The 15232-nt window shown below is 43.3% G+C and overlaps 1 protein-coding gene across 2 annotated transcripts in view; it reads left to right on the plus strand.

The window, feature by feature from the left end:
* Positions 1-15232, plus strand: part of minar1 (membrane integral NOTCH2 associated receptor 1) — a 41133-nt gene that overhangs the window by 17335 nt on the left and 8566 nt on the right. Inside the window, exons 2-3 of one of the 2 annotated variants that reach the window (XM_062963045.1) lie at positions 1958-4301; positions 7221-9731. In XM_062963045.1, the coding sequence (XP_062819115.1) occupies positions 2010-4301; positions 7221-7454 (2526 nt within the window). In that variant the 5' untranslated portion in view covers positions 1958-2009 and the 3' untranslated portion in view covers positions 7455-9731. Of the gene's footprint in view, positions 1-1957; positions 4302-7220; positions 9732-12759; positions 13015-15232 lie in introns of those variants that run through there. The other variant, XM_003225898.4, reaches the window with a different exon arrangement.

The raw sequence follows: 15232 nt of genomic DNA on the forward strand, positions 1-15232 counted from the left end.
AAAGCCTATTAAACATCAAATTAAGTTATGATTTTACAAATTAAGCACCAAAACCTCATGTTATACAACAAATTTGACAGAAAAAGTAGTTCAATACACAGTAATGCTATGTAGTAATTACTGTATTTACGAATTTAGCACCAAAATATCATGATGTTTTGAAAACATTGACTACAAAAATGCGTTGGATAATCCAGAATGTTGGATAAGTGAGACTCTACTGTAATTGCAACATTCACACTTTCCTCCAGCAGACAAGAGTTTTTTCTCCCCTCATTGAAATTATTCTACAGATATACAAACCCCACTTGCCTAGTTTCCAACAGACCTCGCAATCTCTGAGGATGCCTGCCATAGATGTGGGAGAAACGTCAGGAGAGAATGCTTCTGGAACATGGCCTTACAGCCCGGAAAACTCACAACAATCCAATCTGTGTTAGGATTGTTCTGAGTATCTGGATCATATCTGGTGGTCATGCTAGTAGAGCCCAGAACTTGTCTGGTTGCTAGTTCTGCATGCGCGTTTGGAAGGAGGGGATGTTTAGGTTATTGGTGCTGTTCTGAGTTCAGATTGTTATTTTATATACTAGTGGTTTTATTTTGTATTGTACTGTTGTGTTTATTTTATGCGTTGTTTTAGGCACTTTGTGCCATATGTAAACCACCCCAAGTCCATTTGGGGAGATGGAGGCAGGGTACCAAAATAAAGTTGTTTATTATTATTATTATTATTATTATTATTATTATTATTATTATTATTATTATTATTATTATTTTATTATGACACAGCAAACAAGATAGATATGCTGGATTTCATATCACAAAATCACAAGTCGAACACTTCCCAAGTGTCTAGGACTGTGTGATGTATTTTTGGATGATGCGCGCAGATCCCAGTAGGGTGGCCTTTTGCAGTTGGCAGATCGTAATTTTGTCAATGTCTATTGTTTCCAAATTCCGGCTGAGATCTTTTGGCACGGCACCCAGTGTGCCGATCACCACTGGGACCACCTGTACTGGTTTCTGCCAGTCTTTGAAGTTCAATCTTGAGGTCCTGATAGCGGCTGAGTTTTTCCTGTTGTTTTTCGTCCATGCGACTGTCACCTGGGATGGCGACATCAACGATCCAAACCTTTTTCTTTTCCACAACTGTGATGTCTGGTGGGTTGTGTTCCAGAACTTTGTCAGTCTGGATTCGGAAGTCCCACAGTACCTTTGCGTGCTCATTTTCCAATACTTTTGCAGGTTTGTGATCCCACCAGTTCTTTGCTGCTGGGAGGTGGTACTTGAGGCATAAGTTTTAATAAATCATTAGGGCCACATAGTTGTGCCTCTGTTTGTAGTCTGTGCGATTTTCTTACAGCAGCTGAGGATATGATCAATGGTTTCATCGGTTTCCTTGCACAGTCTGCATTTTGGGTCATCAGCTGATTTTTTTATTTTGGACTTAATTGCATTTGTTTTCACATGTTCATGCTTGATGTTGTCCAGCTGTAATATGCCCAGATATTTATAGGCCTCTGGCTGGTGACACTTTATTGTTTGGCCATTAGGCATATTTATGCCCTCACTTTCAATGATTTTTCCCTTCTTCAATGCCACTGTCGAACATTTGTCCAAACCAAACTCCATGCTGATATCAGTGCTAAAAATTCAGACAGTGTTGGTCAGAGACTGGATTTCAGTTTCCGTTTTCCCATATAGCTTCAGGTCATCCATGTACATCAGATGTGAAATTTTGTGAGATTTCTTTATTTTCCCTTGTCCCCAAAACCCTGTTTTCCAGTTTGTAGCTCTCTGTCATTTGCTTATCATACTCTTCCATGAGGAAGGGATACAATACTGAAAACTGACTAAACTGAAAGCTATAATGATCGTGGTTCATAAATATTCAGATGTATACATTGTAAGTGCCTTAGGATAACTACCTTTGGTTTTCTTTTCTGTGTCAATGTAGAACTGGAATAAACCCTTTGGGATAAACTACAAACTTTGCAAACCCATCGGCCATGGATGCCAGTCAGGACTCGTCTGTGTTCCTGGTCAACATTTTAGAGGAACTGGATACCAAGCAGAACACGGTTTCCTATCAAGACCTCTGCAAATCGTTATGTGCCAGGTTTGATTTGTCCCAACTCGCCAAGCTAAGGAGTGTGCTTTTCTACACTGCCTGCCTGGATCCCAATTTCCCTGCCACCTTATTCAAGGACAAAATGAGATGTACCGTCAACAACCAGCAGTCCAAGAAGATCATGGTCGCGGCAGACATTGTGACAATATTCAACCTGATACAGATGAATGGTGGCGTGGCCAAGGAGAAGCTTCCCGTTGCCCGAGAGAAGGTGAGGAAGAAAGGATCGGTGGAGGCTTGTCCTCCTGACCCAGAAGCATGCGATATGTTGGACTGCGTACTTAATTGTGAGTTGAGGGACGGAGAATTCAGCTGGGGTTATTCGAACCTCAGGGCTCCCAAATGCCAGAAGATAGACTGCAAGGATTGCCCACAGTTTGTACCAGCTTCCGAGCCTAACTTTTTACTTGGGCTCAATAAGGAAACGAAAGGCCGAGCAGCTTCTCTTGATCGTTTGCAGGCCTTAGCATCCTATGCTATTGCAAACTCTCCCCCTTGTGAGATGCAGAGTACCTACTTCCCCATGAACATAGAAACAGAGTCTGTTTCGGACCAGGACTCCTTGCCCATCAACGCAAGCATTAAAGAGACATTCATGTCCAACGACGAGCCCTTCGTCATGCAGTCGTGTGTTCAGAAGCGCAACATCTTCAAGGAGGACTTCCACAATCTCATCACCATCTCGCCCAACTTGATCTCGCCCACTGATAAAGCAGATGACCTGGCAGAACCTCCTATCCAGAAGGAGACCTCCAAGCCGCAGGCGTTCTTCAATCATAGTTTTGAAATGCCATACAGCAGTCAATACCTGAACCCCATTTATTCCCCTGTGCCCGATAAAAGGCGAGCCAAGCATGAAAGCTTAGATGATCTCCAGGCATCTACTTACTTTGGGCCAACAACCATTCTTGGGCCACAAGATACCAAACGGTGGTTGGGGAAACCAAGCAAGCAAACCCCATGGCCAGTGAAGAGTTGGAGCCTGAATACAGAAGAGGTGCCTGATTTTGAAAGATCTTTTTTAAACAGGAAACAGTCCGAAGAAAAACCTCGGTACCAGAGTTCAAACGGCCAGCCTTCCCATTTCCCTGCTGCTGAGAGGCACCAGCCTTATCTTAGCCCCAAGGATCAGCAGTCAATGTTGCAGCTAAACTACGCTGTGAAGCCAAACGGGCATAAATCCAAAGACATTCCCTCCATTTTGGAAGTGGAGAAGCACGAGCCCATAAAGAAATTCAAAGACAAAAGCATCAACTGCACCTCTGCCCAGTTGTTAAGCATGGACAAAAGCAACAGTGTTGGGACACAGACCGAGCAACAAGGGCCGGAACACAAGAAATGCAAGGAGGCGGGCCACCCGAGTCAGAACAAATACAGCGAGCGACACTCTCTCAAGCAGTCCGACGACGACTCCGAAATCGTAAGCGATGATATCAGTGATATCTTCCGATTCTTGGACGACATGAGCATCTGTGGGTCTTCGGGGGTGATGCAGTCGTCCTGCTACAACAGCACAGGCTCGCTTTCCCAGATAAACAAATCTGACTGCGAAAGCTCCCCCGAGCACCACTTAGCCAAAATGGCCAATGGGAATAACAAGCTGGACAAAGCGTCTCGGATGGAAATCAGCGGCACCGACGATGAGCTGAAGGCCAGCGTGTGCAAACTGGTTCTACGGATTGGGGAAATTGAAAAGAAACTAGAGTCTCTCTCGAGTGTCAGGGACGAAATTTCCCAGGTCCTGGGGAAGCTGAACAAATTGGATGAAAAAATCCAGCAGCCGGAGAAAGTGAGCGTCCAGCTAGACCTTAATTCCTTGACAAGTGAAGCTCAGTCGGAAGAAAGTACCTCCCCTCGGATATTTTCACGCAATAATTCTTCACACGGCAGCAAACTAGAGAATAATCCAGACTGGTGCTGTTCAGATGCCAGTGGCAGCAACAGCGAGAGCCTTCGGGTGAAAGCCTTAAAGAAAAGCTTATTCACCAGGAGGTCCTCGAGGTCACTGACAGAAGAAAACAGCGCCACCGAATCCAAGATTGCCAGCATCTCTAACTCCCCGAGAGACTGGCGAGCGATCCCGTACACCACCCAGACAGGCATCACGGAGGAAGAGATGAAAGACCGAGGCGGGGAGGAAAACAAAGACTGGCACAGGAAATCCAAAGAGGTAATTTTTCAATGTCAGTTCGATCCATATTTTTAACATGATGCCACAAAAAGATGTAGTGTGAGTCAGGAGGCTCATAGAAACCAAGGGCCCACCAAATGCCTTCAAAGCACAATAATCAATTACTGTAACTACTGGCCTGCGTTGTCAAGTCAACTTCTTTTCTCCTTAGCTGTATCTCAGGTAAAGAATAATTGTGATCTTTTTAATATAGAAAACACCCCTATATTATTTACCTAATGGCATGTCCAACCTGCCTTTCCCATCCCACAGCAAAATGTTGCTCAGTGTGCCAGTCACTCTAATGGAGTTTATGCATATTATCCTAATGTTAGATTGCTGTGAATTTTCCAGGCTGCATGACCTTGTTCCAAAAGCATTCTCTCCTGAGGTTTCACCCACATCTATGGCAGGCATCCTCAGAGGTTGTGAAGTCTGCTGGAAACTAGGCAAGTGGGTTTTATATATCTGTGGATGGTCCAAGGTGGGAGAAAGAACTCTTGCCTGTAGAATCATAGAATCATAGAATAGTAGAGTTGGAAGAGACCTCATGGGCCATCTAGTCCAACCCCCCGCTAAGAAGCAGGAAATCGCATTCAAAGCACCCCCGACAGATGGCCATCCAGCCTCTGCTTAAAAGCTTCCAAAGAAGGAGCCTCCACCACAGTCCGGGGAAGAGAGTTCCACTGCCGAACAGCCCTCACAGTGAGGAAGTTCTTCCTGATGTTCAGGTGGAATCTCCTTTCCTGTAGTTTGAAGCCAGTCCTGGTCTGCAGGGCAGCAGAAAATAAGCTTGCTCCCTCCTGCCTATGACTTCCCCTCACGTATTTGTACATGGCTATCATGTCTCCTCTCAGCCTTCTCTTCTGCAGGCTAAACATGCCCAGCTCTTTAAGCCACTCCTCATAGGGCTTGTTCTCCAGACCCTTAATCATTTTAGTCGCCCTCCTCTGGACGCTTTCCAGCTTGTCAACATCTCCCTTCATCTGCGGTTCCCAGAATTGGACACAGTGTGATTCCAGGTGTGGTCTGACCAAGGCAGAATAGAGGGGAGCAGGACTTCCCTGGATCTAGACGCTATTCCCCTATTGATGCAGGCCAGAATCCCATTGGCTTTTTTAGCAGCCGCATCACATTGTTGGCTCATGTTTAACTTGTTGTCCACGAGGACTCCAAGGTCTTTTTCGCACACACTGCTGTCAAGCCAGGCATTGTCCCCCATTCTGTATCTTTGATTTCCATTTTTTCTGCCGAAGTGAAGTATCTTGCATTTGTCCCTGTTGAACTTCATTTTGTTAGTTTCGGCCCATCTCTCTAGTCTGTCAAGATCGTTTTGAATTCTGCTCCTGTCTTCTGGAGTGTTAGCTATCCCTCCCAGTTTGGTGTCATCTGCAAACGTGATGATCGTGCCTTCTAACCCTTCGTCTAAGTCGTTCATAAAGATGTTGAACAGAACCGGGCCCAGGACAGAGCCCTGCGGCACTCCACTTGTCACTTCTTTCCATGATGAAGACGACGCATTGGTGAGCACCCTTTGGGTTCGTTCGCTTAGCCAATTACAGATCCACCTAACCGTAGTTTTGTCTAGCCCACATTTTACTAGTTTATTTGCCAGAAGGTCGTGGGGGACTTTGTCGAAGGCCTTACTGAAATCCAGGTACGCTACATCCACAGCATTCCCTGTATTGACCCAACTCGTAACTCTATCAAAAAAAGAGATCAGATTAGTCTGGCATGACTTGTTTTTGGTAAATCCGTGTTGACTATTAGCAATGACCGCATTTGTTTCTAAGTGTTCGCAGACCACTTCCTTAATGATTTCCCCCAATCCTTCGTCCATTCCATGTTGCTGAGGTTGAAGATGGCTTTCTTTTTGTGAGAAGACCGAGGCAAAGAAGGCATTAAGCAGTTCTGCCTTTTCCCTCTCCCCTGTCACCATCACCCCATCTTCTCCTTGCAGTGGCCCTATCGCCTCCTTTTTCTTCCTTTTTCTACCAACGTAAGCAAAAAAACCTTTTTTGTTGTTTTTTATGTCCCTGGCAAGCCTGAGCTCATTTTGCGCTTTAGCCTTGCGAACCTTTTCCCTACAGGTGTTGGCTATACGTTTGAATTCTTCTTTGGTGATTTCTCCCCTTTTCCACTTCTTGTGCATGTCACTTTTGAGCTTTAGCTCAGTTAGAAGTTCTTTGGACATCCATTCTGGCTTCTTGTCTGCGTCAAGAGTGAATGGTACAACTTGCCAGCTTGATTAGCACTGAATAGCCTTGCAGATTCAAAACCTGGCTGCTTCCTGCCTGGGGGAAGTGTTAGCTGGCCCTGATTCATTCATGTCTGGAAATCTTCTGTTTACAGAGTGTTGTTCTTTATTTACTGTCCTGATTTTAGAGTTTTTTAAATACCGGTAGCCAGATTTTGTTCATTTTCATGGTTTCCTCCACATGCTTGTGGATTTCAATGGTTTCTCTGTGTAAGGAGGCAACCATGAAAATGAACAAAATCCAGCTACCAGTATTTAAAAAACTGGTAAATAAAGAACAACACTCTGAAGTTACAGGGGAATTCTAGATAAGAAACAATCAGGGCCAGCTAACACCTCCCAATAGGAAGCAGGCAGGAAGCAGCCAAGCTTTGAAGTTGCAAGGCCATTCAATGCTAAGCAAGGTGGCCAATTGCAACATTCACACTGGGCTCAAGCAGACAAGAGTTCTTTCTCCCACCCTGGACATTATTCCACAGATATATAAACCCCACTTACCTAGTTTCCAACATGGAAACTATGGTTTCTTCCTTTCTGTTGAAGTTGTACACATGCTTGTGGATTTCAATGGCTTCTCTGTGTAGTTTGACATAATAGTTGTTGGCATGGTCCAGCATTTCTGTGTTCTCAAATAATATCCTGTGTTCTTACCATACATCAAGGGAACCACTGACCGCATAGGGAAGCTGATGAAGAAGCACAACCTACAAACTATCTACAGACCCACAAAGAAAATCCAACAATTGCTACGGTCAGCGAAGGACAAGAGGGATCCTCTCCCCTCTGCAGCAGTCTACCGGATACCATGCAGCTGTGGACAAGTATATATAGGGACCACCAAATGCAGCGCCCAAACAAGAGTCAAGAGCCCAAACATGAAAGACATTGCAGACTAATTCAACCAGAGAAATTAGCCATAGCAGAGCACTTGATGAACCAGCCTGGACACGGGATATTATTTGAGAACACAGAAATGCTGGACCACTCCAACAACTATCATGTCAGACTACACAGAGAAGCCATTGAAATCCACAAGCATGTGGACAATTTCAACAGAAAAGCATGAAAATGAACAAAATCTGGCTACCAATATTAAAAAACCTCTAAAATCAAAACAGTAGATGGGAACCAACACTCTGAGGGCTAATGACTGAACAAAGGATGCCCCTAGGCAAGAGACAAAAACCTTTCCAATGCTAATTAGGGTGATTAACTGAAACATTAATGCTGGCTTCCCAGTGACAAAGGACTCTTGCCACACCCTGGACTCTCCACAGATATATATTCTTTCCTTTCCTTACTTAGTTTATCCATACCTCACAACCTCTGAGGATGCCTGCCATAGTTGTGGGCGAAACGTCAGGAGAGAATACTTCTGGAACATGGCCACACAGCCCGAAAGACATACAACAACCCTGGAATGGAAAGAATTTGAGGCAGACTTACTCATCCCTAGTGCTTTCGAGGGGTGATAGAGAAAGCAGAGAGAGAGATGCATAAAATGGAAAGAGACAGCAAGCTTGGGCCCTTTCACATTGTGCAGTTTTATCTGGATTCTGTGGATTATACTTTAGTCTGTTGAGATACTACAGGGTAAGAATAGCACTCTTTCAACTGCATATCTCAGAATTTCATGGGATGGATCCATGGGAGTTAAAGTAGCCCCTTATTTATGGAATGCCTTGCCAGTTGAAACTCAAACTATCTGAGACCTACTTGCCTTTCGGAAAGCCTGCAAAACCTTTCTCTTCCGACAAGCTTTCGATGGGTGAAAAACTCGGGGCTATGTCTGTTCTTATTGTTATTTTAAAGCTAATTGTATTGTTTTAATCTATTTCTGTAAACCGCTCCGAGCCAAATTGGAAGTAGCAGTATACAAGTCTAATAAATAAATTTAAAAATAAAAAATAACTATGCAATGTGAAAGGGTTCCAGATGGTGGTAGTGAGGTTCTGCCAATGGGATTTTGGCCTGCATCAATAGAAATCTAGTGTCTAGATCCAGGGAAGTCATGCTGCTACTCTATTCCGCCTTGGTCAGACCACACCTGGAATCACACTGGGTCCAATTCTGGGCACCACAGTTGAAGGGAGATGTTGACAAGCTGGAAAGCGTCCAGAGGAGAGCGACTAAAATGATCAAACGTCTGGAGAACAAGCCCTATGAGGAGCGGCTTAAAGAGCTGGACATGTTTAGCCTGCAAAAGAGAAGGCTGAGAGGAGACATGATAGCCATGTACAAATATGTGAAAGGAAGTCATAGGGAGGAGGGAGCAAGCTTGTTTTCTGCTGCCCTGGAGACTAGGACACGGAATAATGGCTTCAAACTACAGGAAAGGAGATTCCACCTGAACATTAGGAAGAACTTCCTCACTGTGAGAGCTGTTCAGCAGTGGAACTCTCTGCCCTGGAGTATGGTGGAAGCTCCTTCTTTGGAAGCTTTTAAACAGAGGCTGGATGGCTATCTGTCAGGGGTGCTTTGGATGCAATTTTCCTGCTTCTTGGCAGAGGGTTGGACTGGATGGCCCATGAGATCTCTTCCAACTCCTACCGTATGATTCTGTGCCCAAGTAACCACTAAGTGCAAACTCTTCCTGACTCATTTCGATCAGGAAATGTTCTTCTCTCCGGGAGCACTCTCTCCTTTCTTTTCCATCATCCTCCCAGTGACTGCAATGGAAGGGAATTAATGAGACCCTTTCCAGCACAGATGTGCAGTTTTGAAACTACTCTCCTACTGAAGATAATTTATTTATTTGTTACATTTATATGCCGCCCTTCTCACCCGAAGGGGACTCAGAGCGGCTTACAAATTAAATTTACATACAATATTATATTAGCGTAGTACAATACTGGTAATAAATTACTATATTGTACTGTATCAATATATTGTAATATTATTAGTAATATTACATGTAAAATATAATATATAATTAATATTATTATATTGTATTATTAGTATTATATCATATTACAATATGTTATAATTATTATATATTATTGTAAATTATATTGTAAATATATATCTATATATATAAAAGGGTAATGAAATTTCGGCCTAGGACAAAACAACAAAACTGCACATCCCAGAAACACTAAACTTGGCAACACAACCCCTCATCCATGCCTCTACGTTCATACAACAAAAAGAAAAGAAAAATAAAGTCCTAATTAGAGGGAGAGGAATAATTGTTTTTATTCCAATTGCTGCCAGTTAGAAGGCTAAGCACCGCCCACTTGGTCTCCTAGCAACCCACTCAGCCCAGGGGACAAGCAGAGTTAGGCCTCGCTTAGGCCTCTTCCACACTGCCTATAAAATACAGATTATCTGATTTTAACTGGATTATATGTCAGTGTAGACTCAAGGCCCTTCCACACAGCTATATAACCCATTTATAATGGACTTAATGTCAGGGGAAAAGCTTTACCCTTTACCTTAACTACCACCAATTCCTCAGTACTTCCCATACCACCATACTTCGCCACAGCAACGCGTGGCCAGGCACAGCTAGTGTGTGTGTGTGTGTGTATATATATATATATATAAAACACAAATGTGTGTGTGTGTGTGTGTGTGTGTGTGTATATATATATATACATACATACATACATACATACATAATCTGAGTCTGTTTGGAATACCTTAGCAGGAGAAGGAGACAGATTCTGTAAGTTTCCATTGCAAATACCTAGGTAGGTGTTGGCTCAAGGAAATGTTCTGATCTATGTCTTCTTCTGTACTTTTTGTGTAGCTAACAGAGACACATAAAATCAACATGGTGGTACATTTTCTTTACTTCCTGGGGAAGAACATTAGCAAGCTTTCCTGAAAATATTAGTTCCCGTTCTAGCTTCTTGCACTCTTTTGTAAAATGTACCAAGAATCTATCACACCTCAGAGTAGTTCACCTTGCTATAGATATCCAGTCAGACACAGAAGAAAGTCTTTTGAAGTTTTATTAAGCAAAGCAGTTATATAAATCAAGCAGGGAATCAAAAAGGTTTTCAAAGTTGCAATGAAAGAGTCAATAAGAATCCAACTGTATCATAAGTCATGAAAAGGTCCATTAGTCCATAAAACACAGCAAAACTAATAATCCATAAAGCAAGGCAGTAGTCAGTAGATTCCAAGAACAAGGCCCAAAAGTACAAAGATCCAGAAATACATGAGACAAGAACATCCACATAGAGGAAGCGAGGCTTTGCTTTGACAAAGAGCTATCTGTAAAGTACACTTTTAAAAGCAACCCAGAAAGGCGTTTCTTTTCCCAGAGCTGGCCTCTTTTTTGCGCGCCAGTCTCTCACTCCTTCGGACCTGAGAACCCCTCCAAGATAGACGGTCCTCCCTAGATAAATCATTGCTTATGCTATCGTTATCTTGCACCTGAGACGGGACTGAACTCTCTAGCTCAGGGGTCCTCAAACTTTTAAAGCGGAGGGCCGGTCCACAATCCTTCAGACTGTTGAGGGGGCAAATTATCATTGGGGGGGGGACCAAACAAATTCCTATGCACACTGCACATATCTTATTTGTAGTGCAAAACAACAATAACAATGAAAGAACAATACAATATTTAAAAATGAAAATAATTTTAACCAACATAAACCTATCAGGATTTCAATAGGAAGTGTGGGCCTGCTTCTGGCCAATGAGATAGTCAGGTTAATTAGGGTTGTTGTTGTTGTTGTGTGTCTTCAAGTCATTTCAGACTTTGGGCGAGCCTAAGTCCAAAATTATTTATTTATTCATTTACTACATTTATATCCCACCCTTCTCACCCCGAAGGGAACTCAGAGCAGCTGTATGTACATACAATATATTATATTATTAGCATAGCACAATATTAGCATTATACTATATTGAACTATACCACTATACTGTAACATTATATCTATATATATAAAAGGGTAATGAAATTTCGGCCTAGGACAAAACAACAAAACTACACATCCGAGAAACAGTAAACTTGGCAGCACAACCCCTCATCCATGCCTCTACGTTCATACAACAAAAAGAAAAGAAAAATAAAGTCCTAATTAGAGAGAGAGTAATAATTGTTTTTATGCAATTGCTGCCAGTTAAAAGGCTAAGCTCTGCCCACTTGGTCTCCTAGCAACCCACGCAGCCCAGGGCACAGGCAGTTAGGCCTCACTTAGGCCTCTTCCCCATTGCCTATAAAATACAGATTATCAGATTTGAACTGGATTATATGGCAGTGCAGACTCAAGGCCCTTCCACACAGCTATATAACCCATTTATAATCTTATATTGTCTGCTTTGAACTGGATTATCTTGACTCCACACTGCATATGATCCAGTGTGCAGTCGTACACAACTGGACTTAATGTCAGGAGAAAGCCTTTACCCTTTACCTTAACTACCACCAATTCCTCAATACTTTATTTCCCATACCACCATACTTTGCCACAGCAACGCGTGGCCGGGCACAGCTAGTGTAATATATAACATATAATTAATATTATTATATGGTATTATTGTTAGCATTATATTGTATAAAATGATAATATTCTTATCAATATTATATGTATATACAATATATTATATTATTAAAACTGATATAAAAATATTATATTATAAATGAGGGCGGGGGCCAGGTAAATTACCTTGGAGGGCCACATCCGGCCCCCGGGCCTTAGTTTGGGGACCCCTGCGAATGTCAGCCTGTCTGTTATCTATAGTTTCTGGGGTCAACAGTTCATTCTGCTCAAACTGCAAGTCTCCAGCCTCTGAGTCAGCCTGCATTTCCATGCCATCAGCTTCTGACTCTGCTGACTCTTGTATCTGAAAACCAAAATCCCCTTCTTCTTCATCCTGACTCTGGCTAGCCTGTGGCTCGGTCCCAGCAGAATCTGAATTCAGACATTGGACACCCATGAGCCATTGGAGACCCATTGGAGGTCTTCTGTCTCACTTTCGGAGTGTATATAGTCAAAACGAAACCACTAAAAATAGTTTTATGAGTATGTTTGGGAAATCACAACATTGACAAATCCAAATAGATGGAAGGGAGGGGGAAAATCCACCAAACCAAACAGTTTCCTCTACAGCCACAGAAGGTGGGGTATGCAGCAAACTAGAGGGAAATATCATATCCTAGAAGAGGGAATGGATGGCTGGAAAGCAACACAGCAACACGGACAGGAGGTGAGGACTTCTGTGAACCTCTGAATTTTGTTGCAGGTGGACAGGCAATATGAAATCCCTCAGGTGCACAGACACTCGAAGCCTCCCAAAGACGGCTACCTGATCGAGCAAGTCTTCAGCCCCCATCCTTACCCTGCGTCCCTCAAGTCTCACATGAAGACCAACCCACTCTATACGGACATGCGCCTGACGGAACTTGTGGAAGTCAAGCGGACTCAGCCATCCTGGACCATTGAGGAATACACGAGGAACTCTGGCGAGAAAGGGAAGCTGGCCGCTTTGGACCTACAAGTGAGTGGACATCTTTTGCAATACTAGTGGTCTGGGTCTTAGCTGCTCCCTTCTATCGCCTTTCATGTATGCAGGGAAATTGAGCATATTTTGTATCTGTCACAATATTTTCAAGGGGATGTCATTTCTTTTGCATGCTTTTCCCCATGATAACAGGCACTATTTACTGCATGAGGTTATGTATTTGTAAGTAAAGTAGAGTCTCACTTATCCAAGCCTTGCTTATCCAAGCCTCTGAATTATCCAAGCCATTTTTGTAGTCAATGTTTTCAATATATCATTATATTTTGGTGCTAAATTCGTAAATACAGTAATTACAACATGACATTACTGCATACTGAACTGCTTTTTCTGTCAAATTTGTTGTAAAACATGATGTTTGGGTGCTTAATTTGTAAAAGCATAACCTATTTTGATGTTTAATAGGCTTTTCCTTAATCCCTCCTTATTATCCAAGATATTCATTTATCCAGGGTTCTGCTGGTCCATTTAGCTTGGATAAGTGAGACTCTACTGTATTGGCTGATGTCGTCCAAGGACAGGAATTGGGGACCTCTGGTTGGCAGTATGGATTTAACGGGCCGGGCTGTGGCGCAGCTGGTTAGTAGCCAGCTGCAATAAATCACTACTGAAGAAGAGGTCATGAGATCAAAGCCTGGGTCAGATTGAGATCCCAACCATTTAATAGCCTAGCTCGCTGTTGACCTAAGAAGCTTGAAAGATAGTAGAAAATTTAGGTACCGCTTTATGCGGGGAGGGTAATTTAACTAATTTACGACACCATAAAAAACGTCCAGCAGCACATGGAAAGGAATGAGGAAATACTCCATCAAGGACTCGGTGTCAAAAGTCGATGATAAAGCGGCAGCTCCCCCTGTGGCCGGAATCGAGCATACCTTCATGAAGCCGGAAGCTGGAAAATGTTAAATTGCCTCTGTTTCTGTCTATATGCTGGATTTCTAATGGCATTGAATGTTTGCCATGTATATGTGCATTGTGATTTGCCCTGAGTCCCCTTTGGGATGGGAAGAGCAGAATATAAATACTGTAAATAGATACATAGTTTGGAGACCTTTCCCCTAGATGCTTATGGGGTTCTGTTCTGTGCCCTATCCTAGAGGAGCAAAACCAATGGCATTACGGGGCCTGCAGCCCAAGAATTCACCCCTAGAAGGTGACTTGGTTTCCCTTTGCTTCATCTTCCTCCAAAGAGTGAAGCACTTATCCAAATAACATCACCGCTATGTGATGTAATTGTCCTATGGAGCACAAAGGACAATGGATACCTCGAGGTGCAGAGTATGGGAATCTGAAGATGATCCTCAGCAGAGTTCTGTGCCACGGCAAGGCATTAGGACCTGGACATCTGCCCGAGATTCGGTGAGCTGATGCCAGGCGTGGCAGTCGTCCACAGCTGCTGCATTCAGTTTGATGGGTTCAGAGTTTTCCAAAATCCCACCCAAGTCCTTCTTTTAGATTGTGATTCTTTGTCCCGGTTCCACATAGACCTGATGCTTTTCACAGGTTTCAAGGCTGAGGATTAATTAACCAGCCATCCTGAAGCCCAAGGGTTTTAGCAGTCAACATTTCAGTCATAAGGTGTTGGAATGACTTATCTTGAGGACATCGTGTAGCCTGTTTTCAACAAGGCTGCCAAATTAATAGTAGAAAGCATTGCAGCAGGGGAGCATGAGACTGTGGCTGTATAATAAGCTTCCTTTCTCCCCTTGCAAATCTGCAAGCAGGCAGGCAAATGAAGCCAACTTTGGAAAGCCTATTGTCAATGCCTGGATTTTTCAGCAGACACAAGACACATCCTCTTCTAAACGCACAGTAACAACGGGCACTTCCATTTGGAATAAGATCAACTTCCGCCTAGCTTTTTAATCTGGTTGACATGGCCAAGCCTTTTTTGTGTTGACATTCTTTCATCTTCAAGGTTAGGTAAAGGTAAAGGTTTTCCCCTGACAATAAGTCCAGTCGTGACCGACTCTAGGGGTTGGTGCTCATATCCATTTCTAAGTCGAAGAACCAGCATTGTCCGTAGACACCTCCAAGGTCATGAGGCCAGCATGACCACATGGAGCGCCGTTACCTTCCCGCTGGAGCAGTACCTATTGATCTACTCACATTTGCATGTTTTTGAACTGCTAGGTTGGCAGAAGCTGGGGCTAACAGCGGGCGCTCATTCCGCTCCCGGGGTTTGAACCTGAGACCT

This window comes from Anolis carolinensis, unplaced genomic scaffold (assembly GCF_035594765.1).
Source record: "Anolis carolinensis isolate JA03-04 unplaced genomic scaffold, rAnoCar3.1.pri scaffold_11, whole genome shotgun sequence".
In the NCBI taxonomy this organism is placed as follows: domain Eukaryota; kingdom Metazoa; phylum Chordata; class Lepidosauria; order Squamata; family Dactyloidae; genus Anolis; species Anolis carolinensis.